This window comes from Oryx dammah, unplaced genomic scaffold, assembly GCF_014754425.2.
Source record: "Oryx dammah isolate SB20612 unplaced genomic scaffold, SCBI_Odam_1.1 HiC_scaffold_11050, whole genome shotgun sequence".
Classification (NCBI taxonomy): Eukaryota; Metazoa; Chordata; class Mammalia; order Artiodactyla; family Bovidae; genus Oryx; species Oryx dammah.
This window is the reverse complement of record NW_024080444.1, coordinates 10,994,227-11,018,455: the sequence shown is the minus strand read 5'-3', so window position 1 is coordinate 11,018,455 and position 24,229 is coordinate 10,994,227. Positions and strand designations below refer to the sequence as shown.

At 41.1% G+C, this 24,229-nt stretch overlaps 1 protein-coding gene across 1 annotated transcript in view; it reads right to left on the bottom strand.

Annotated features, from left to right (window-relative positions):
* Positions 1 to 24,229, bottom strand: part of LOC120860221 (endoplasmic reticulum metallopeptidase 1) — a 55,753-nt gene that overhangs the window by 13,982 nt on the left and 17,542 nt on the right. Inside the window, exons 5-11 of the mRNA XM_040236004.1 lie at positions 14,837 to 14,983; positions 14,090 to 14,182; positions 11,433 to 11,645; positions 8,726 to 8,946; positions 5,755 to 5,929; positions 5,192 to 5,382; positions 1,125 to 1,277 (exon numbers count right to left, since the gene is read on the bottom strand). Of these exons, the coding sequence (XP_040091938.1) occupies positions 1,125 to 1,277; positions 5,192 to 5,382; positions 5,755 to 5,929; positions 8,726 to 8,946; positions 11,433 to 11,645; positions 14,090 to 14,182; positions 14,837 to 14,983 (1,193 nt within the window). The remainder of the gene's footprint in view (positions 1 to 1,124; positions 1,278 to 5,191; positions 5,383 to 5,754; positions 5,930 to 8,725; positions 8,947 to 11,432; positions 11,646 to 14,089; positions 14,183 to 14,836; positions 14,984 to 24,229) is intronic.

Genomic DNA, 24,229 nt, shown 5'->3' with positions numbered 1-24,229 from the left:
TACCTGGCCCTTTATAGGAAAAGTCTGCCAAGTTCTGAAACTGGGGAAGAACCCCAAAACAAATCAAGACAGGAGTTTTTTAAAAATAATAAGAGTCTAATCTTGCCTGGAAAATCCCATGGATGGAGGAGCCTGGTAGGCTGCGGTCCATGGGGTCGCTAAGAGTCGGACATGACTGAGCAACTTCACTTTCACTTTTCACTTTCAAGCATTGAAGATGGCAACCCACTCCAGTGTTCTTGCCTGGAGAATCCCAGGGTCGGGGGAGCCTGGTGGGCTGCTGTCTATGGGGTCGCACAGAGTCGGACATGGCTGAAGCGACTTAGCAGCAGCAGCTTCTCCTAATGACTACTGATGCAACATCAGTCACATAAAATGTATCGCTGTGTCCTACAGGTTTGTAAACAAGGAATAGTTGGCTCTTCCTCAAAATCTCCTCTCTGATATTTAAGTTCAAACATATTATTAACTTACTCAAGTCTTTGAATAGTAATCTAGGTTATGACTCTTGGCTTTTCTGTTTGGCCACTCCAGTCCCTCTAACAGGAAGACTGAAAACAAGAGGACTTAAGTTCAAGTTCTTTTTCCTGTTTTTCACCAGCTTTTTAGTTTGCAGAAAAACCTGAATCTAAGAAAGTTGTAAATCTCATTCTATTAATATCTAAGTTGTTATACTTTCGCTGTCCCGTATTACCTTGAATGTTACCTAAGATAAGTCTTACTAGCATTTTAAAGAATGTGTTTCCTTTTCCAGTTGATAGGAGTTCATATTTTTACTCAGTCTGCAGACAGCTTTACAATCTGTACTTCTGACAGTTCATTACTCCATGATACATACATGCGCTCGTTTTTCTAAGTACATTTTTGTAATTTGAACAGTAGTAAAAACAAACAGAGGTTTCCATTCAGTCCCTTGGGAGAAGGGTTTCTAGCTGATCAGAATGCCTCTTGATGGTCAATCTTTTCCTCACTGCCTTACACAAAATAGTCCAGGTACAATTAACAGGTCAACAGTAGAAAAGTCACTTATGTGTTTTGAGCTTTACTGTTGACTAGTGAAGCTCAAAACACCATAAGCCTTTCCTGTCCAGAATCTCAAATAGCTCACACAAAATCACTCTTACCTGAAGAAACACTCTCTTTGGCTTTGGACTGGCAGGGTTGGAGCTGTACGGGAAAAAAGTTCCACTGCAAACAAGGAGGAATGTAACTGTACATACCAAAGTTAAACTTAGCATTGTTCTTTTTGTGCTTTTGGCAAGGTAGATAAAGTTAATCTAAAAACACAAAAACAGAAAAATTACCATTGGCAGCAAAGTGGTTTTGGTTAGTTTCTAACAGGCAGATTGTAGCAGATAATGAAGGACATGTCTCAGCATGTGCTAACATACTCCAGCTTCCACTACAAAAAGCACTAATTATAAGATTACAAGTCAAGAGTCTAAATAAATGAGATGCCCCCATCTGCATGATGGTGGCTTCTTGTCAGGCTTCTTGTAAGGGGGATCAGGGAAACTGAGACAGGGTCTCTGCTCAGTCAAGAGATTAGAGCATGTACCTCTGTCAGTCAAACCATGGCCTTATTTTATTTCTGATTCTATCAATACTCTGCAGCCAAGACTGTACAGCAGACAACTGTTTATTTGTACCAGACATCATGACACGACATGTTTTTATTAAAGAAGTAAACTTTTATGCAAGTAAGCAGGCCTATTTCAAAACAAAACTCAAGTTCTATTCGTAATGCTTTCATAATATGCCCAGGTGCTGCTGCTGCTAGACCCACCTAAATGAGCGTTTAGATGCACCTCCAAGACTGCCTGTGAGCCTGCGTGTAAGGAAGAACTGCTGGAAAAGTAGCTCTGCACTTGAAACTTACACAGTATCAGAAATCAACTTTTAGTTCAATTAAAAACAAACTCTGAAAACTGAAACAAGCTGGGAAAATAAAAGTCATTCTGCTCTCTTCACTGCCGAGCTAACCAAAGCCAACACAAACAGCAAATCTGAACTTGGGCAGGAAAACCAAGTGGCTCAGTCTCAAGATGGGCATCCTGAAAGTCCTAAATACATCAGTTTCTTAACTGTAATGAAATCACTGAATTAGAAGTTTTGGGGGACACACAACTCATAGAATATGTCCACGGATCCCTTAGGGGTTCTGAAGGAGCCACTCCAGGAAACAATGACCTAATCCCAGCTCCCCTTATTGGCTACCCTCCCGGGGTCAATAAAAAGAAAAGAGAAGAACATAAAGGTGAAAATGTTTTTTTGAGATGAAAATGAAAAATTATTCATACTAAGTACTCAACTATATGAAACTAATAAAGAGATTTTATATCTACAGTGTAACATGTGCCAGCCAGAGTAATCTCCAGCAAAGGAGTACTGGCCTTATGTTTTCACACTGGAGCCAGAAAGGAGAAAAAGTACCCAAGGATTTAGGGTAGTGAGTTAGCAAAACACAATTTGTTACCCTGTCTGTCCCTCTTTCTCCTAGGAGTCACAATATTTAAAATGTGGCTCCAAAGCACAGAATCAAATACCCTGCCACTAATGAGTTTCACCTCCAGTGGAAGGCTGGTTAGGTTTCAGTACAGAGTCATGTGGGTCCAGATAAAATCTCCCTGTGGTTCCTGTCATTCACCCTGCTGCTACCTAGAGCTGTCCTACAGCTTCCGGTTCAGCTATAGTTCCCACATCCACATTCTGTCTTCTCCAGGTTATGAGGCTCATCTTCTGCCTCTTCCATCCACCTTCTGGAAGAGGTTTGGTAATGGTGATAAATGAAAAGGTGATCACAGAGGGAGAGAAGGAAGAAGAGAATGGCCTAAGTAATAACATGTCTGGACCCCACTGTCTTAACTGTCACTATCATTATATCTGATACAGTTCCGAAATGGGTGTGAATGAAAATGAGGAGAAGCCTGAGAAGGGCGCATGGAATGTCCAGTGAGTACTGGCCTTTTCTGTTTCTCTCTGACAGTTTCCTCCTGACCCCCCTCCTATCAGTAGTCTCAGGTAATCAATATAACCATGATGGCCCCAGCATGGGGTAACTCCCAGAAGCCTGTTAACCAGTCATTTGACAACAATTTTATTGCTTCCTAGCAAATATATTTAATAAATCCCCATAGACTTAGAGAAAAGCCCTCAGAAGTATGCATTATGGTTCAGTTCTCCACTACCCAAGGAGAAAAGGCTCACTCTATTAAAAAGCCACTATCTGTAACACAGGTACACACAAATAAGAGTGAAGAGAATGGTAACCCACAGCATCAAAGAGCAGCAGAGTTATCTCACATTATAATGACAATCAAATTAGAGCTTAAAATATTCCAAGAGGCACCTCCAAAAGCTTTCCTAATAAAATATAATTTAGAAGATAATAACTTTAGTTGCTTATTGTTTCAAAGATTTCCATGCTTTGGGGTCACTCCATTTTCAGCATTCATTTTGTCCCCAGTTCATATGGAACTGATCTGAAATGCCCCACACTTTGATCATCTGAGCATCAAGAGCCTTCATTCACGGAAGATGATTTAAATACATTTGGGGGGTGGAGGATCCAGTTCATAACTTCGCTTACTCTAGATTAAACCTCATCTACATATGATGACACTATAAACTCCTTTAATTCTCACAACTGCCAACCTATCAAGAAACACAGAGGACTTAAAGGCTTAACATTAAAACCAAGAGAAGTAAATCTTGAAGGGAACAAAGACCACTTTAAAATTTTCCATCCATCCCTGCAAATACCAATAAAGACTTAAACACAGTATTAATGGTAAAAAAAAAAAACAGTTCTGTGTATAAGAATTACTCTACAGGGCTATAGACATAGTCACATACACAGCTATTTATTGGTGATTTTGTAGAAGGAAATGGCAACCCACTCCAGTATTCTTCCCTGGAAAATCCCATGGGTAGAGGAACCTGGCCAGCTACAGGCCGTGGGGTCACAGGAGTCGGAGACGACTTAGTGACTAAACAAGGACAAATTGTCTACTGAAGGGATTTCCACGGATAGTGCTGACCATGCATGTGGTATTCTTATCTCTGGTTCCCAGATCTTAGTCTTCACATGAGATGCCTTTTACCATGTCAGTGTGAAAAGCTCATTGTCATCTCCATGGAGGAAAGAATTCTAGGAGTCATAACTACTTTTTCTGTTTTGTCCCCTAGTCTCAAGTCTCAGAGTATAACTCCTGGTATTCAATGACTATGTCTTATTCTGAGGAACTGCAATGAAAAGAACGACACAACTGGGGAGTGCTGACGCTAAGGGCAGAGCTCCGCCTGGAGCTTGCTCCAGCAGGGTGGATGTTATCCACTCTGCACCATTTCTTCCCCCACTCCCCTTGGAGAGTCCCAGGGAAGAGAAGCAGGCATGGCAAGGGGAGGACTCTCTCTCCGCGGGCAGAACACTGACAGAGCAAAATGACAAGGGCTGTAACACGTTCTCATTACTTGGTAAATGAGGCCTGCTCGGGTGTTGTAAATGTGTCACTCAAGGACACAGACTCAACTAATGACCTTGGTGGTGCCAGCAGTGAGGCAGGTGAATGACAGTGGAAAAGTCCTCATCAGAATTAGCCTCCCTTCACTAGCTCTACCAGCAACGGTGAAACTACCACGTATTTATTAATGCTTGCCTCTAGTCAGTAAGTTCAAAACACGTTCTAAAAATTCACCACCAAGCAATCTCTACTAGTTCTCACTTGGTATTCATTCCACACATTCACATTCAGGTGGTTTGAAAGCTTTCTAAAAAGTATCATCAGAGGATTTGGGAGCATGAGGAGGCAAAAGTAAAAACCCCCCTTCTACGTTTTCTGACCACACGGAACCTACAATAGGCACCATCTCTTTGGCTTAAGAGTAGAAACAGCGTTGGCCACTCAGCCATGTCTGACTCTGCAACCCCGTGGGCTGTAGCCCGCCAGGCTCCTCTGTCCATGGAATCCTCCAGGCAAGAATACTGGAGTGGGTTGCCATTTCCTTCTCCAGAGGATCTTCCCAGCTCAGGGGTTGAACTCAGATCTCTTGCATTTCAGGTGGATTCTTTACAGTCTGAGAAACCAGGGAAGCTCTTCAACACTATTTCATAAGATCTAGCATGGTTAAACTCATCACATATTTATATATAAAATGAAGAAGGAAATTAAAAAAATTTTTTTTTCCTTACAAAATAGGATGAGAGAATCATGGTACAACCAGCCAAAATAGAGGCCAGCACAACGTCAGGTGGAATTTCTGAACCACTCCTGCCAAGGATAGGGGTAAACATCTCAAATACGGCCCAGATGAGGTACAGTGCGTACAGATATGGAATAAACATCCCCAAAAGGTAAAAGGCAATAAATTTTCCTCCAGCACCTAAAGAAAAAGAGAAAGAAAACATACATCTCTGAATTTCTCCAGTGAGATAATAGCTTTTTATAGCAACAGTGTATCTTTAAACCTAACAAAAATTAGGTTAGCTGGTGACTTGGCCTTTTGGTACATGTTATAAAGAGGGATAAAACACTTTGAGAGGGTAAAATACAAATAAGAAAACAAAAAATGTAATATATTACCATGTGTTCATTTATGTGAGAATGATGGATATAAGATAAACATCTGTGTGATCTTAAAACAGCAACAATTTTGAAAGCCTACCCAATAAAATCAAATAAGGAGACAAGTTTCTGGAAGCCTTAATGTATTTTAAAGCATTTCCTGTTTGTATTGCAACCAAAAATACCCTACCATGCTGCTTCAAGTCCTTTTGCACGCAAAGCTTTGTGAGCAACGGGAATGCCACCCAGACAGCACTAATAAATGCAGAGCAGAGCCCTCGGTACGTGAGAGCTGTAAGGAACCCACAGTGTACAAACAACGAGACATCAAAAAATACTTCTCCCAGATACTGGCCACTGGCATTCTGAAAGAAAGAAAATACAGACAACTTATCAAGATCTTCTATTGCAGTATAATTTCCACTGCTCAGAAAAGCTACATTTTGTCTTGAGCAGGGTCTATCCTTTAAACTATGAAGTAAACACTGATAAAGCTACCTCCTCTCACGAAGCAATAAGTTCAAATTGCTGCACAGGAAAGGAGAATTTAACAAGTTAGGGTAAAAACATCATTACTCATATATATGCTTTCCCTCCACTGGGCTGAGAGACCTTTGGAAATGTTCTAAAGTAGAAGAAAGGACTTCCCTTAAAACATTCACTTCTATAAGCTCTTTTATTCATGAAATTTTCAAAGAATGTCAGGCAAACCAGAGAAACAACCCATATGCAGAACAGTATAAGCTGCTGCAGCGCCTCCAACAGTACGCCTCAAGAACCACAGGACCTTTAGACCACAGGGCCTTGGGGGGTTAGATCAACACTTGTTGAGCTTTTAAGTCTGAAAATCTGAGGATTCCTGTACAGCACCTTGAGTTCTGCAGAAGAAAGTTGCTTTATGAACTTTATACATTTTAACTTCTGCACCAGTGATTCTATTAGTGTAAACATGAAAGTTATAATTTCAGTACAGAAACACCAAAACAGAAATAGGTATGTTTAAGCTTTTCTCTCTCCTCTGCCTTCTCATTTCTGTACAGTCCAGGGCATGTTTGTTAAAAGGGCCCCTACTTCAAAAGTGCAAAAGAGTTTCAGTCACACGTGTTTCAAAACAAACTAAAGGTCACTTGACAAACTTCCCTGGACAATGAAAGATAGGCTATTGTTGGTAAAATAGTCAAGAGTCATGGTCTCTGAAAAGAATATAATAGTTCTCGGGATTCAATATGAAGCCACATTCCACTCAGATATTCATTTAAAAACAAAGACAGCAACAATGAAGACTGTAATAACTGAAGATGGTTTACACTGTTCCCACTTTGTGCCAAGTTCAAGCATCCCTCCAATCTAGTTCCCCTCTCCCCGCCTCTATCACCCTTTCCCCCTTCCAGTCCGTTGGTAATGTATGCTGTTACCAGCATGTTCCTGCTGAATCACAAATCTTCTCATTCAGTACCCTGCCTAGAAAGTTTAAAATGTGGCCCCAGTGATTTTTAGGGTTATGCTCTAACTATCAACCTTATCTTCCAACACACGGAACTTTTTATTGCCTGTGACCCAAACGATTCTTATACATTCTGACCTTTGCCCATCAACCAGTTCCCTGGTACATTTCTACTCAGACCACAAAAAAACACAGTTCAAATGTCACCACCCTCTTCATGAAGCCTTCCTGGCTTCCACAAACAAAACTCATCTCTCCTGGCCCTACAATCCTGCATGGTGAAACTATCACTCTATTTCACTTTATCCCAGTGCGCTGAAGTCACTGTGGTTTCCCCATCATTTCATCCCCCACTGAGACTGTGACCTTCTCAAAGAAAAGACTATGTCCCCAGTCTGTGTACCAGGCCTGAGGATGGGAACCCACTGGGCACTCAAAGACAACGTGAGACAAAAATGCACACATTACTCTTTCTACTATGCCTTCAGCCTGAAGTTTCATAACTGCACAACTGAAATTAGAATGTTACTAAGCATTCCTGTCTTAGCCTCTACCCCAGTGCCATACCAACCAGAGTGTCAGCCACGCTCTGGTCCCATCCCACTGCAGCAAGGGTAAATACTTGAACTTGAGCCGCACCCTGTAGTTCTTTTGGAAACTGAAATCATGAAGATATAAGTATTGGCTCAACCATAAACAGAGGGCTAACCTCCATGAATCTTTCTTCAGTAGGGCCTGCCACACAGAAGGGCTCCTTACACCATATCCCAACATGAACTGAACTGAGACCAAGCTTCAGGTACTGAAGACATGCAAGTGAAAATATGCTGTTTGTAGTCTTCCATGTCTCCAGCCTAATCCCCAGCAGGACAAACCAAAATAAACAGGTGTGCACGTGCCATACTGAAAATGATGGAACAAAGAAAGATTTTCCCTTTTATTATCTCAGAAAATCAGAATGTGTGTGGCTTGGTCTCTCACTAATTATTCAGTTTTTAGTCCTGCTCTCTCATAAACCTAATACTTAACTTTGTTGTTACCAAACAAATGTACACAGTTGAAACCATGACTATGGCTATTTCTCTAAGACAGCATATATCATTTTGGAACTCTCTCCCTTCCCTTTCTCTCCTCAGCAATGTGTCATTAACCCCCAGACCACCTAGCATGCTGACAGAATCTGTATCAACAACATACAGGTTAAAAAAAAAAGTAAAGAAGACTGAACATGTTCAGTGCAGCTTCAGATACAGCGCTCATCCAGGCAGAAAAGAGTGTCAGTTCTGTGCCAGAGACTGCCTAAGCATGGGGGACGGTGAACAAAACCACTCTTGCCCTCCAGGAGCTGACAGTCCGTCGGAGAACAGAGCTTTTCAAATAAAAATAACCGGTGGTCCCAGGGAAGGCTGGTAGATTAAGGAGCATGGTTATAAAAACTGCCACTGTCAGCAGAGGCAGAAGGCATGCTAACACACCTTGGTGTCACCAACACCCCAAACACTGTTTGCCAGCCATGTAAACTCATTTATTTAAAGTCTGCAACCCTCCGAATAAGAAGTTTTCCAGAAAGTCACCATGGTTCTGGGAGTCAATTTTCCATAACCATGCCAAACAGTTTTTGGTGTCACAAAAGGCCAAACATAAGGAACCCCACCTGAGTTTGTCTTCAATCCTTGAAGGTGGCAGAAAGAAATCAATGAAAAAGCCCAACACTTACCACATAATAAAATCTTTTCGCAAGGGTATGTATGAATATTATTTTGGCTACAGCTGCAGTTCCATACAGACAAACGGAGACATAGAAGTGGTTATACCATGAGAGGGACTGTCCAATAAGGGAGATGAACACTGCTATAATGAGAACTGTAACCAAGCTGGTAAACCAGCTTATCAGAGTGACGCCAAGTCCACAGAAGAAGTCCTTTGTGTAGGCAGCAGCTGACGGAGAGAAAACAAGAGTAGTGATCACTGTCTTTATCAAATCAATTTCACAACAAGTTAGTAGAATTAAAGGAGCAAACATTAAAACAAAATTTACCACTATAATTGAAAATATTAAAATCTCCTAGGGGTAAGGTTTGTTTAACATTACAACAAGGAAAACAACAGTGAATAAAATTCAAGTATGAACATTTGCTGAGAGTTGGTGGGTACAAAAGACCCAAAGAGGTAAGTCTTCAGGAAAAGTTCAGCTATATTCCTGACTGGGAAAGGGAATCATCTTGATTTTTATCACCTCTGGAATGCTCTGTGTATTGAAATAACAGCAAAAATGGAAGGCAGAGTTACATATAAAATCTTACCAAAAGAAACAACACGAGAAAAGAAGCAGCATGAGAAAATAACCAGTGATTAAGGGATATTTAAACCGCTGCTAAATATCTGACCTGCTAACAGCACACACTAACTTAAGACTATTAAATAGTTCAAGCAGAAGCAGACCAGTTTAACCAGAAGCAGTTCATTCATACTCCAGAACAGGGTGCTACTGGTCTGCAATGTGGACACTTTTTAAGGGGACTCTTCACTAAAAGTCAATCTTTACAAACCATTTTCTACAAGCTTTTCAAGTACTTCCATGAAGTGCATAAGTACATAAACATTGCATGCTTCACCAAGACTAAAAGTATAATGAGCATATCACTCTGATAATCATTTAGAAATTTCTTCAGTTCAGTTGCTCAGTCGTATCCAACTCTTTGCAACCCCATGGACTGCAGCTTGCCAGACTTCCCTGTCCATCACCAACTCCCAGAGCTTGCTCAAACTCATGTCCACTGAGTCAGTAATGCCATCCAACCGTCTACTGGATGTCGTTCCCTTCTCCTCCTGCCTTCAGTCTTCCCCAGCATCAGGGCCTTTTCCAGTGAGTCAGTTCTTCACATCAGGTGGTTAAAGTATTAAAGTTCCAGCTTCAGCATCAGTCCTTCCAATGAATATTCAGGACTGATTTCCTTTAGGATTGACTAGTTTGATCTCCTTGCAGTCCAAGGGAATCAACAGAAGAATCTTCTCCAAAGCATCAGTTCTTTGCTGCTCAGCTTTCTTTATGGTCCAACTCTCACATCCATACATGACTACTGGAAAAACCATAGCTTTGACTAGATGGACCTTTGTCAGCAAAGGAATATCTCTTCTTTTTAATATGATGTCTAGCTTTGTCATAGCTTTTCTTCCAAGGAGTAAGAGTCTTTTAATTTCATGGCTGCAGTCACCATCTGAGTTTTTTTGGAGCCCAAGAAAATAAAGTCTGTCACTGATCCATTGTTTCCCCATCTATTTGCCATGAAGTGATGGGACTAGATGCCATGATCTTAAGTTTTTTGAATGTTGAGTTTTAAGCCAGCTTTTTCACTCCCCTCTTTCACTTTCATTAAGAGGCTCTTTAGTTTCTCTTCGCTTTCTGCCATAAGGGTGGTGTCATCTGCATATGTGAGTTTATTGATATTTCTCCCAGCAATCTTGATTCCAGCTTATGCTTTATCCAGCCCAGCATTTCGCATGATATACTCTTCATATAAGTTAAATAAGCTGGGTGACAATATACAGCCTTGACATACTCCTTTCCCAATTTGGAACCAGTCTATTGGTCCATGTCTGGTTCTAACTGTTGCTTCTTGATATGCATACAGATTTCTTAGGAGGTAGGTATGGTTGGCAGAGGTATTTCCATCTCTTGAAGAATTTTTCCACAATTTGTTGTGATCCACACAGTCAAAGGCTTTGGTGTAGTCAATAAAGCAGAAGCAGATGTTTTTCTGGAACTCTCTTGCTTTTTCTATCCAACGGATACTTACTGGCAATTTGACCTCTGGTTCCTCTACCTTCTCTAAATCCAGCCTGAACATCTGGAAGTTCTTGGTTCATGTACTGTTGAAGCCTGGCTTGGAAAATTCTGAGCATTACTTTGCTAGCGTGTGAGATGAGTGCAATTGTGCGGCAGTTTGAGCATTCTTTGGCATTGCCTTTCTTTGGGATTGGAATGAAAATGGACCTTTTCCAGTCCTGTGGCCATTGCTGAGTTTTCCAAATTTGCTGGCATACTGAGTGCAGCACTTTCACAGCATCATCTTTTAGGATCTGAAATAGCTCAACTGGAATTCCATCACCTCCATTAGCTTTGTTCGTACTGATGCTTCCTAAAGCCAACTTGACTTCAATTCCAGGATATCTGGCTCTAGGTGAGTGATCACACCATCATGGTTATTAAGATCTTTTTTGTATAATTCTGTGTATTCTTGCCACCTCTTGTTAGGTCCATACCATTTCTGTCCTTTATGTAAGAAATTTCTTACAACAGTGTAAATCAAATGTTATTTTTCTTAAGATTTGTAACTTCTTGGAAAGATACAAGAAAAGTGCCAAAAAACTTTAGGTAAACTCTACACCCATCCAGTATTGTAGTTTTAGAGGAAAATACTTACTCTTATATTTGGGATGCAGTAATTTCCTGCCCAGGTATAAAACAACAGCCATTACCACCATATAGTTAATTATTGAGCCAACACGAGATGGGTAAGCGATGACAAACAGGCCAAGCACATCAAAGAAGACCATGTTTCCATGTTGATACTTAGAAGAAGAAGCCAACATATCAGATGTAGCTAGATATTTAAGAACTGCTAAAATGTTGTCACCTATTAGTAAAAAGAAATGAAAGGTAACAACGTTGAATAAACCATCCACTGCTAAAGTCAAGGAGTACCTAGAAAGACTATGAACAGAAACAGCTTTCTAACCGTCCTACTGCTCGCCCCAGTTTTTCTTGCTATCTCTATAAGGTCCATGCCCTATGTGCTGTTTCTTCTCTGCTTTGAAGCTCAGTGACCTGGTCTTCATCCTTTCTCTTCTAGTTATTATAGCTACTCCCTGATCAACTGTACCCTTGCTGGTGACAAACCCAACAGCTATTTCTCAGTCTCTATTCATTTAATATATACTTAATGTAGCAGACACTGCTCTGACATAGAAATTCAGTGGGGAACCAAGAACCTCAAGAAGCTCACAGACACCAAACAAGTTATTACACATGTATTAAGAATTAACAAGGACTTCTCTGCTGGTCGAGTGGTTAAGAATCCACCTTGCAATTCAAGGCCTGCAGGTTCAACCCCTGTTCAGGGAACTAAGGTCACACATGCCATGGGGCAACTAAGTCCTCATGCCTACTCTACTGAGCCCATGCTCTCGAGCCTGCACCCACAACTGGAGAAGCCTGCATGCCCCAATGAAAGATCCCTGTGTGCTGCAACTAAGACCCAATGCAGCCAAATAAATAATAATAATATAAGGAACATCACTAATACCTCAATTTAAAAAAGACAGTATGGAGAAGGTGCCCTAAGAACATATCAGGGAGACTCGTAGAGTTGGAGAAATCAGGGAAGCACATGAGGAAGTGAATTTCTAGCTAAAGGATGGGTAGGAGCTATGACAGGGAAGAGATTTTGTTTAGAGACCTGTGTAGATAAAGGCCCCAAGGAGGGGGCAAATGTCCAGAATGAGGAGCGAGAGTATTTTGCAATGAAGCTGGAGAGTAGGCTGAGTCACTGTCAGGCAGAAGCTGGCACCTCAGAGGCCGTCATAAGTATCTGTTACATCAATCAGTGACTGAGTTTAAACTATAATGAAGAATTATAAGAAGCTCTGAATGGCTGGCATATCTTCCTGATGCTCATTCCATCCTGGACTTCCTCTTCTTTTCACTGAGGACACCACACTGTCTCACTGTGGGATTTCTCTCATTGGCTCTCCTGCCGCCTTCAAATGCATCTTCCCCTAAGCTCAGGTTTGTTTCACTCTTCCAAAATCCATTTCCATTCTCCAGATGTCTGTGGATTTGACTGTGCCTTTAATTTCCAAACCCAGATACCCAGTTCTGCCATGGTCTCTAATGGTGCGTCTGCATTTTCATCTGGTCAGTTCACAGATGCCCTCTGTCTCGTGTCTGACAGAGTTCACAGCCTCGTGCCCTCCTCACTACTGCTCTGGGCGAGCCGCCTTCCCATGTCCAGTTATGGTCAGTGGTGTCATCTCTCCCCAGCCAGCCAGGATTGACCCTCTGACGTCTTCCTTGCTGCTATCCATCTGATGCATCCCTGCTATGTAACCTATCAAGTCTTGTTGAGTTTTCATTCAAAATGTACCTAGTTTTCCACCCTTGCTTTCATGTCTATCTTTTGCCAGCACTACAGTCTAGGTCTTCGTATGCCACACTAAAATTACTGTTGGAACAGCCCTGACTCTTGGCTCTCTCCCCTTCTCTCCCATACACTCCATACTGCATCACCAGACAGACAGCATTTTAAACCATCATTCTGGTAGAATAAAATGGTTTAACATAGACTATTAAAAAATAAATAAATAAATAAACCATCATTCATTCACATATGCAGGCCTTTAATGATCTCTTATTCCTACAGCATCTGCTTGCTGACTCTGAAAGCCATCTACAGCTTTCTCTACCCCCATACACCTCTGCCTCATTTTCCTCTATGTCTGAAAAATGCAACCTCCATTCACACTGTAGTCTAACAGGCCTCGGCCCAAACAAACCCTACTCACGCAGAGCTCTTACTCAAACAGGCTCTTTCCCACTGTGCCAGATCCCCACTTTTTGCAAGGCTCAGCCTCAGACTCACTTCCCCTGACTACTACTGATGTCACTGGAAAACATTTTAACTCCCCTGTCCTGACACCTGTCCTATATAACTGGCTCACCTTCCTCACCACCCAACCTTGGATCAATGTAACTTTTCCATACCTGGGCAAGTTGCCCGAATATGTGTTTATGCCACCTCCAATGTACAGCTTCCATTTTGGCTACACTCTGAATACTCAGCAATGTTTTCATAACCCTAGGTCAACTCCCTTTCAAATTCCTCATAATAAATAGTCTTAGGTTCTTAACTGCTAAACTAGACTTCGAGACTAAAATTCAAAGCCTCGTCTAACTCCAAAGCCCCACTTCATTCACACCATACACTGCCTCCCTAATGCACAGGACACAGAGTATCTATAGGCTCACAGGTCATCCACAATATTCCATCTTAATATCAAAAGTCTAAATGAGAATACCAACCTGCTCTCTGAATGGAATCTGTTAGAATTCTGTCCGCTGTGTCATACTTGGTGTGATAAATGTATCCATTCTCAATAAAAGCTAAGTCTATTCCTAAGACATACAGGAAAAAAAAAAAAAAAAGTCATTTTACTTTAAAGATTGACCTCAATTTAAGGCCTCTTTGTTTAATGTATTAAATTCCTAAAAGACATCAAAGCAGCAGCATGACTGCTTTGTCACATTCATGAAGGAATGATGAAATTCTCACAGAACCTATAGCTATGGTACATAATTCAATATATAATGACTGGGGCATTACAAGTCACACAGCAAGGAGTAGGAATACCAGCATGGGAGGTCATCAAAACTTTACCATCTCCATCCTTGCCAGGCCAGAGCCAAATTTTAACTTTAAATAAGCTGTACAAGTCCCCAGGGCAGTTGGCAAAGCAAGATAACAATGAAAAAGATCCTTGAAGGATCTGTTACCATCTTTGGGGAATGAAGTGCTAAACAGTTCTCCCCTATTCTTCTGTCACACTGTGGGCCAAGATGACATGTTCTAAAAAAAAGGAAGCATTTAAAGTAAATTGGAGTTTAAAAGAAAAGGAGACTATCAGGAACTCTCTTTCAGTGAGTCAGTATATATAGTTGTCACATAAAAATCTGCTCTCAGAAAATGCTGCTTACTCACAAACTTCCAAAAAGTAAGACTTGTTTTTAATTAATCATTGTCACAGAAAAGTCCATAATAATTGACAATACCTGGAATGTTCCCAAAATCCCTGTAGATCCGGAAGTCAGTATCTGAAGGAATGATTCCACTCTGGAAAACCTCCTGAGCCACCACCGAAGCAAATGGATGTTTAGCTGCTGAGACATAAGCTTGGACCAACCAAGGATTTTCAGGACCTGAAATGAAACATGACAACAATATGAGGTTAATCTAGAATTTTTTGACATACATAAAATAGTTACTATGGTGATCTGAGGAGATAGGTCAAGAGTTTCGTTTTATAATCCTCTTTTCTATATTTTCCAACATTTCTTTGATAAACGTACGTGATTCTTTTAAATGAAAAATAATCTTGTGGAAAACAAAATTGCTTTTAATAATAAGATAACAGCACTATAAAAAGTTTAAATTTAAAAATGAAAAACCACTCACAAGACCATCATCCGAAGATAACTATTATCATTTTTATGTCTTCAACTTATGTATGACTTGTATGTGTGTATGATAGGGTATGTATAATCTTTACATTTCTCTTTCACTCAGATATGCAGATGACACCACCCTTATGGCAGAAAGTGAAGAGGAGCTAAAAAGCCTCTTGATGAAAGTGAAAGAGGAGAGTGAAAAAGTTGGCTTAAAGCTCAACATTCAGAAAACTAAAAGCATGCCATCTGGTCCCATCACTTCATGGGAAATAGATGGGGAAACAGTAGAAATAGTGTCAGACTTTATTTTGGGGGGCTCCAAAATCACTGCAGATGGTGACTGCAGCCATGAAATTAAAAGACACTTACTCCTTGGAAGAAAAGTTATGACCAACCTAGATAGTATATTCAAAAGCAGAGACATTACTTTGCCGACTAAGGTCCGTCTAGTCAAGGCTATGGTTTTCCCTGTGGTCATGTATGGATGTGAGAGTTGGACTGTGAAGAAGGCTGAGTGCCGAAGAATTGATGCATTTGAACTGTGGTGTTGGAGAAGACTCTTGAGAGTCCCTTGGATTGCAAGGAGATCCAACCAGTCCATTCTGAAGGAGATCAACCCTGGGATTTCTTTGGAAGGAATAATGCTAAAGCTGAAGCTCCAGTACTTTGGCTACCTCATGTGAAGAGTTGACTCATTGGAAAAGACTCTGATGCTGGGGGGGATTGGGGGCAGGAGGAGAAGGGGACGACTGAGGATGAGATGGCTGGATGGCATCACGGACTTGATGGACGTGAGTCTGAGTGAACTCTGGGAGATGGTGATGGACAGGGAGGCCTGGCGTGCTGTAATTCATGGGGTCGCAAAGAGTCGGACACGACTGAGCGACTGAGCTGAACTGAACTAACATTGTACTAAACATATTGCTATGTTGCTAGTTATTACAATGATTATTTTAGATATTACAATGATCATGGTCTGGTGGTTAAGAATCCACCTTTCATTGCAGGAGATGCAGGTTCCATGATCAGGACCTGAGCTCCCACATGCTGCAGGGCAACTAAGCCCGCACACGACAACTAGAGAGCCTGCACGTTGCAGTGAAAAGATGCTGCCTGCCACAACTAAGACCCAAAGCAGCCAAACAGTTTTTAAATGATCATTTTAATAACTGCATAATTACTGAATATATCATAAAGTTCCTTATTATTACACATAACTTTTATCATTATTAATAATTCCACATTAACATCTCCATGCATATACAGTTTTCAAATATAGGAGTTTTTTCTTTCGGATAGCAAGATAAATTATATTACTGTGCCCAATTATTCAGTCTTCCCTCTCACATAACTTACAATGCCTCCTGTGGAAGCAGCACATACATGAGTTGCTTCAGCCAGCTGACTGGGAGAATGGGAGAGACACGGACCCTGAAGAGCCATCACATGGCCCACCTCTCCCGTTAACTTTGGCCCTGAGATCGCTATGTCCCTGATGGGGCTTCTTCAGCCTGGATCCCAGGATGAATAAGACACATGGAACATCATAACCATGGGACGTAGCTGCAGTTACCCAGGAACCAGAATGTAACATGAGCAACAAATAAACCTTTGCTGTTGTAATCCACTGAGATTCAGGGGTTGCATATTACAACTAAATTTAGCAAAAAGTTATCTGATGTTGACAGATCAAGTAACTCCATTTCAGAGAATCCAAGAATATTAACATTTTTATAACTTTAAAACCAGATAATCACTTGCTTTCCTACAGGAAAAAAAAAAACAAAACCATAAATGGTAGAGGATAGAAGGGGTGAAGGAACACTACAGAATCAGATACCTAGGTGACCCAGATACTGGAGTCACCAGGCATGAATTTTAAAATTAATTACTCAAAAACACAGATGATAGCAAGGGTATCACTAGACAAGTACACACTATTAACAAAGAGAGTGTGTCAAATAGAAACCCTAGAACTGAAAATAATAACTGCTGTTAAGAATTTTCATACATACACAGCTTCATACAAAGGTAAAAACAGCAGAAGAAAAGTCACAGATCTGGAGAACTGAAGCACAAAAGGAAACACGGATAGAAAACTCAAAAATGCTTATAAGACATATGGGATAGAGTGAAAAGGTCTAACATGAGTAACTGGCATCCCAGAGGAAGGGGAGGATGGGAATCAAAGCAATGTTTAAAAGAAGTTAAGGCAAATAATTTCTGAAAACTTACAGGAAACACCACCAAGCTGTGAAATCGAAAGGCCCTAGAAAGTCCAAACAAGATAAACATAAAGAAAAACATACTCAGCATCAGGCTCTTTGCTTTTGAATACCATTATCCACTAAAAGAACCAGTTCTCCCTAGAAATATGCCCAATTCCAAATCTGAGGCTAGGAAAATACTCAAAAGTGGAACCATCTTGTGCCAGAAAGGAAGTGCTCAAACACGTCAGAGATGTGTCAAAAGGACAGGCACCAGCTGAAGGGGCTGCCACTGGCCTGAACTGGATCAAGTCATGCATTAACATGGTTATAACAGAATATAAAATCCCTAAAATGAAACACATGAAAAACACTGAAATAAACACACACACATAAGGGAGAAGCCTTACAAGGAGCTGAGAGAAGAAGTAAAAGGCAAAGAAGAAAAGGAAAGATATACCCAACTGAATGCAGAGTTCCAGAGAATAGCAAGGAGACCTGAGAAAGCCTTCTTAAGTGAACAGTACAAAGAAATAGAGGAAAACAACAGAATGGGGAAAACTACAGATCGCATCAAGAAAACTGGAGATGCCAAGGGAACGTTTCATGCAAAGATGGCATGATAAAGGACAGAAATGGCAAGGACCCAGCAGAAGCAGAGGATGTGGCAAGAATAAACAGAAGAACTACACGAAAAAAGTCTTAATGACACAGATAAACACAGTGGTATGGTTACTCACCTAGAGCCAGACATCCTGGAGTATGAAGTCAAGTGGGCCTTAGAAAGCATTACTACAAATAAAGCTAATGGAGGTGGTGGAATTCCAACTGAGCTAATTAAAATCCTAAAAGACAATGCTCTTAAAGTGCTGTACTCAACAAGTTAGTAAATTTGGAAAACTCAGCAGTGGCCACAGGACTGGAAAAGGTCAGTTTTCATTCCAATTCCAAGAAGAGCAAAGCCAAAGAATGTTCAAACTACCACACAATTGCACTCATTTCATATGCTAGCAAAGTAATGCTCAAAATCCTTCAAGCTGGGTTTCAACAATACACGAACTGAGAACTTCTAGATGTACAAGCTGGATTTAGAAAAGGTTGAGGAGCCAGAGATCAAATTGCAATATCTGTCAGATCATAGAAAAAGCAAGGGAATACGAAAAGACATCTACTTCTACTTCATTCACTACGCCAAAGCCTTTGACTGTGTGGATCACAACAAACTGTGGAAAAATTCTTCAAGAGATGGGAATACCAGAACACGTTACCTGTCACCTGTGAAACCTGTATGAAGGACAAAAAGCAACAGTTAGAACTGGACATGGAACAATGGACTGGTTCAAACTTGAGAACAGAGTATGTCAAAGCTATATGTTGTCACCCTGTTTATTTAACTTATATGTAGAGAATATGAGAAATGGTGGGCTGGATGAATCACAAGCTGGAATGAAGACTTCTGGGAGAAATATTAACCACCTCAGATATGCAGAAGATACCACTCTAATGGCAGAAAACAAAGAGAAACTAAAGAGCCTCTTAATGAGGATGAAAAAGGAGAGTGAAAAAGCTGGCTTCAAACTAAACATTCAAACAACAAAGATCACGGCATCTGGTCCTATCACTTCATGGCAAATAGATGGGGGACAAAGTGAAAACAGTGGCAGATTTTATTTTCTTGGGATCCAAAATCAGTGTGGACAGTGACTGCAGCCAGGAAATTAAAAAGACGCTTGCTCCTTGGAAGAAGAGCCATGACAAACCCAGATAGCGTATTAAAAAGGGACATCACTTTGCCAACAAAGTCCGTAAAGTCAAAGCTATGCTTTTCCCAGTAGTCATATATGATGTGAAAGTTGGACCATAAAGAAGGCTGAGCACCAAAGAATTGATACATTCAATTGTGGAGCTGGAGAAGACTCTGAATTCAGAGTCCTTTGGACAGCATGGAGATCAAACCAATCAATCCTAAAGGAAATCAACCCTGAATATTCACTAGAAGGACTGATGCTGAAGCTGAAGCTCCAATACTCTGGCCACCTGATGCGAAGAGCTGACTCACTGAAAAAGACTCTAATGTTGGGAAGATTGAAGGCAGGAGAAGGGGAAGACAGAGGATGAGATGGTTAGATGGCATCACTGACTCGATGGATATCTCGACAGACATGAGTTTGAGCAAGTTCTCGGAGTTGGTGACAGACAGGGAAGCCTGGCATGCTGCACTCCATGAGGTCACAAAGAGTTGGACACGACTGAGCGACTGAACTGGACTGGACTGTAGCCGGTCAATTGCTAATAAATTATTATTTGCTGTTTATCAATGTATTTTAGACTATGGAGATGATGTTAGACAAAAAGCAAATTTGAGCAATTTTCTTATTTGACTTCAAATGGGTCATAAAGCAGCACAGACAACTCGCAACATCAACAATGCATCTGGCTCAGGAACTGCTAACGAGCGTACAGGACAGTGGTGGTTCAAGAAGTTTTGCAAAGGAGATGAGAGCCTTGAAAGTAAGAAGCACGGTGGCTGGCCATCAGAAGTTGACAACAACCATCTGAGAAGATCATTGAAAATCCTCTTATAACTACACAAGAAGTTGCCCAAGAACTCAGTGTCAACCATTCTATAGTCATTTAGCATTTGAAGCAAATTGGAAAGGTGAAAAACGTCACTAATTGGGTGCCTCATGAGTTGACTGCATCTATTTCTGCTTTATCGACTATGCCAAAGCCTTTGACTGTGTGGATCACAATAAACTGTGGAAAATTCTGAAAGAGATGGGAATATCAGATCACCTGACCTGCCTCCTGAGAAATCTGTATGCAGGTCAGGAAGCAACAGTTAGAACTGGACTTGGAACAACAGACTGGTTCCAAACAGGGAAAGGAGTACGTCAAGGTTGTATATTGTCACCCTGCTTATTTAACTTATATACAGAGTACATCATGAGAAACGCTGGGCTGGATGAAGCACAAGCTGGAATCAAGATTGCCGGGAGAAATATCAATAACCTCGGATATTCAGATGACACCACCCTTATGGCAGAAAATGAAGAAGAAATAAAGAGCCTCTTGATGAAAGTGAAGAGGACAGTGAAAAAGCTTAAAGTGTTGGCTTAAAGCTCAACATTCAGAAAATGAAGATCATGGCATCTGGTCCCATCACTTCATGGCAAATAGATGGGGAAACGATGGAAACAGTAAGAGAGTTTATTTGGGGGGGCTCCAAAATCACTGCAGATGGTGACTGCAGCCATGAAATTAAAAGATGCTTACTCCTTGGAAGAAAAGTTATGACCAACCTAGACAACATATTAAAAAGCAGAGACATTACTTTGCCAACAAAGGTCCATCTAGTCAAAGCTATGGTTTTTCCAGTAGTCATGTATGGATGTGAGAGTTGGACTATAAAGAAAGCTGAACACTGAAGAATTGATGCTTTTGAACTGTGGCATTGGTGAAGACTCTTGAGAGTCCCTTGGACTGCAAGGAGACCCAACCAGTCCATCCAAAAGGAAATCAATCCTGAATATTCATTGGAAGGACTGATGGTAAGCTGACACTCCAATACTTTGGGCCACCTGATGCAAATAACTGACTCATTGGAAAAGACCCTGATGTTGGGAAAGACTGAAGGCAGGAAAGGAAGGGGATGAAAGAGGATGAGATGGTTGGATGGCATCACGGACTCGATGGACATGAGTCTGAGTAAACCCTGGAAGTTGGTTCTGGACAGGGAGGCCTGGCCTGCTGCAGTCCATGGGGTAGCAAACAGTTGGACACGACAGAGACTGAACAGAACTGAGTTGACTGCAAATCAAAAACATCATTCTGAAATGTTGTCTTCTCTTTTCTATACAATAACAATGAACAATTTCACAATCAGATTGTGACATGCAACAAAAAGTGGATTTTATACTACCAGAGAAAACCAGCTCAGTGGCTGGACCAAACGAAGCTCTGAAGCATATCCCAAAGCCAGAGTTGCACCAAAAATAGGTCATGGTCACTGTTTGGTGGTCTGCTGCCTCTCTGATCCACTACAGTTCTGAATCCTAGCAAAACCATTACATCCGAGAAGTATGCTCAGCAAATTGATGAGATACACCAAAAACTGCAATGTCTGCAGCTGGCACTATTCAACACAACAGGCCCAATTCTTCTCCACCACATCAGCTGTCCACTCATTGCACAACCAACACTTCAAAAGTTAAACAAATTGGGTTACGAACTTTTCCCTCATTTGCCATATTCACCTGACCTTTTGAGAACCCCATGAACAGTATGGAAAGGCAAAATGATAGGATACTGAAAGAGGAACTTCCCAGGTCAGTAGGTGCCCAATATGCTACTGGAGATCAGTGGAGAAATAACTCCAGAAAGAATGAAAGGATGGAGCCAAAGCAAAAACAATACCCAGCTGTGGATGTGACTTGTGATAGAAGCAAGGTCCGATGCTGTAAAGAGCAGTATTGCATAGGAACCTGGAATGTCAGGTCCATGAATCAAGGCAAATTGGAAGTGGTCAAACAAGAGATGGCAAGAGTGAACGTCGACATTCTAGGAATCAGCGAACTAAAATGAACTGGAATGGGTGAATTTAACTCAGATGACCATTATATCTACTACTGTGGGCAGGAATCCCTCAGAAGAAATGGAGTAGCCATCATGGTCAACAGAAGAGTCTGAAATGCAGTACTTGGATGCAATCTCAAAAACAACAGAATTGTCTCTGTTCGTTTTCAAGGCAAACCATTCAATATCACAGTAATCCAAGTCTATGCCCCAACCAGTAACGCTGAAGAAGCTGAAGTTGAATGGTTCTATGAAGACCTACAAGACCTTTTAGAACTAATACCTAAAAAAGATGTCCTTTTCCTTATAGGGGACTGGAATGCAAAAGTAGGAAGTCAAGAAACACCTGGAGTAACAGGCAAATTTGGCCTTGGAATGCAGAATGAAGCAGGGCAAAGACTAACAGAGTTTTGCCAAGAAAATGCACTGGTCATAGCAAACACCCTCTTCCAACAACACAATAGAAGACTCTACACATGGACATCACCAGATGGTCAACACCAAAATCAGATTGATTATATTCTTTGCAGCCAAAGATGGAGAAGCTCTATACAGTCAATAAAAACAAGACCAGGAGCTGACTGTGGCTCAGATCATGAACTCCTTATTACGAAATTCAGACTGAAATTGAAGAAAGTAGGGAAAACCGCTAGACCATTCAGGTATGACCTAAATCAAATCCCTTATGATTATACAGTGGAAGTGAGAAATAGATTTAAGGGCCTAGATCTGATAGATAGAGTGCCTGAGGAACTATGGAATGAGGTTCGTGACTTTGTACAGGAGACAGGGATCAAAACCATCCCCATGGAAAAGAAATGCAAAAAAGCAAAAAAGCTGTCTGGGGAGGCCTTACAAATAGCTGTGGAAAGAAGAGAGGCGAAAAGCAAAGGAGAAAAGGAAAGATATAAGCATCTGAATGCAGAGTTCCAAAGAATAGCAAGGAGAGATAAGAAAGCCTTCCTCAGGGATCAATGCAAAGAAATAGAGGAAAACAACAGAATGAGAAAGACTAGAGATCTCTTCAAGAAAATTAGAGATACCAAGGGAACATTTCATGCAAAGATGGGCTCGATAAAAGACAGAAATGGTATGGATCTAACAGAAGCAGAAGATATTAAGAAGAGGTGGCAAGAATACACAGAAGAACTGTACAAAAAAGATCTTCACGACCCAGATAACCACGATGGTGTGATCACTCACCTAGAGCCAGACATCCTGGAATGTGAAGTCCAGTGGGCCTTAGCATCAATATGAACAAAGCTAGTGGAGGTGATGGAATTCCACTTGAGCTGTTTCAAATCCTGAAAGATGATGCTGTGAAAGTGCTGCACTCAATCTGCCAGCCAATTGGGAAAACTCAGCAGTGGCCACAGGACTGGGAAAGGTCAGTTTTCATTCCAATTCCAAAGAAAGGCAATGCCAAAGAATGCTCAAACTACCGCACAATTGCACTCATCTCACATGCTAGTAAAGTAATGCTCAAAATTCTCCAAGCCAGGCTTCAGCATGGTTCAGTGAACCATGAACTCCCTGATGTTCAAGCTGGTTTTAGAAAAGGCAGAGGAACCAGAGATCAAATTTCCAACATCCGCTGGATCATGGAAAAAGCAAGAGAGTTCCAGAAAAACATCTATTTCTGCTTTACTGACTATGCCAAAGCCTTTGACTGTGTGGATCACAATAAACTGTGGAAAATTCTGAAAGAGATGGGAATACCAGACCACCTAACCTGCCTCTTGAGAAACCTATATGCAGGTCAGGAAGCAACAGTTAGAACTGGACATAGAATAACAAACTGGTTCCAAATAGGAAAAGAAGTACTTCAAGGCTGTATATTGTCACCCTGCTTATTTAACTTCTATGCAGAGTACATCATGAGGAACGCTGGACTGGAAGAAACACAAGCTGGAATCAAGATTGCCAGGAGAAATATCAATAACCTCAGATATTCAGAGGACACCACCCTTATGGCAGAAAGTGAAGAGGAGCTAAAAAGCCTCTTGATGAAAGTGAAAATGGAGAGTGAAAAAGTTGGCTTAAAGCTCAACATTCAGAAAACGAAGATGATGGCATCCGGTCCCATTACTTCATGGGAAATAGATGGGGAAACAGTAGAAAAAGTGTCAGACTTTTTTTGGGGGGCTCCAAAATCACTGCAGATGGTGACTGCAGCCATGAAATTAAAAGACGCTTACTCCTTGGAAGAAAAGTT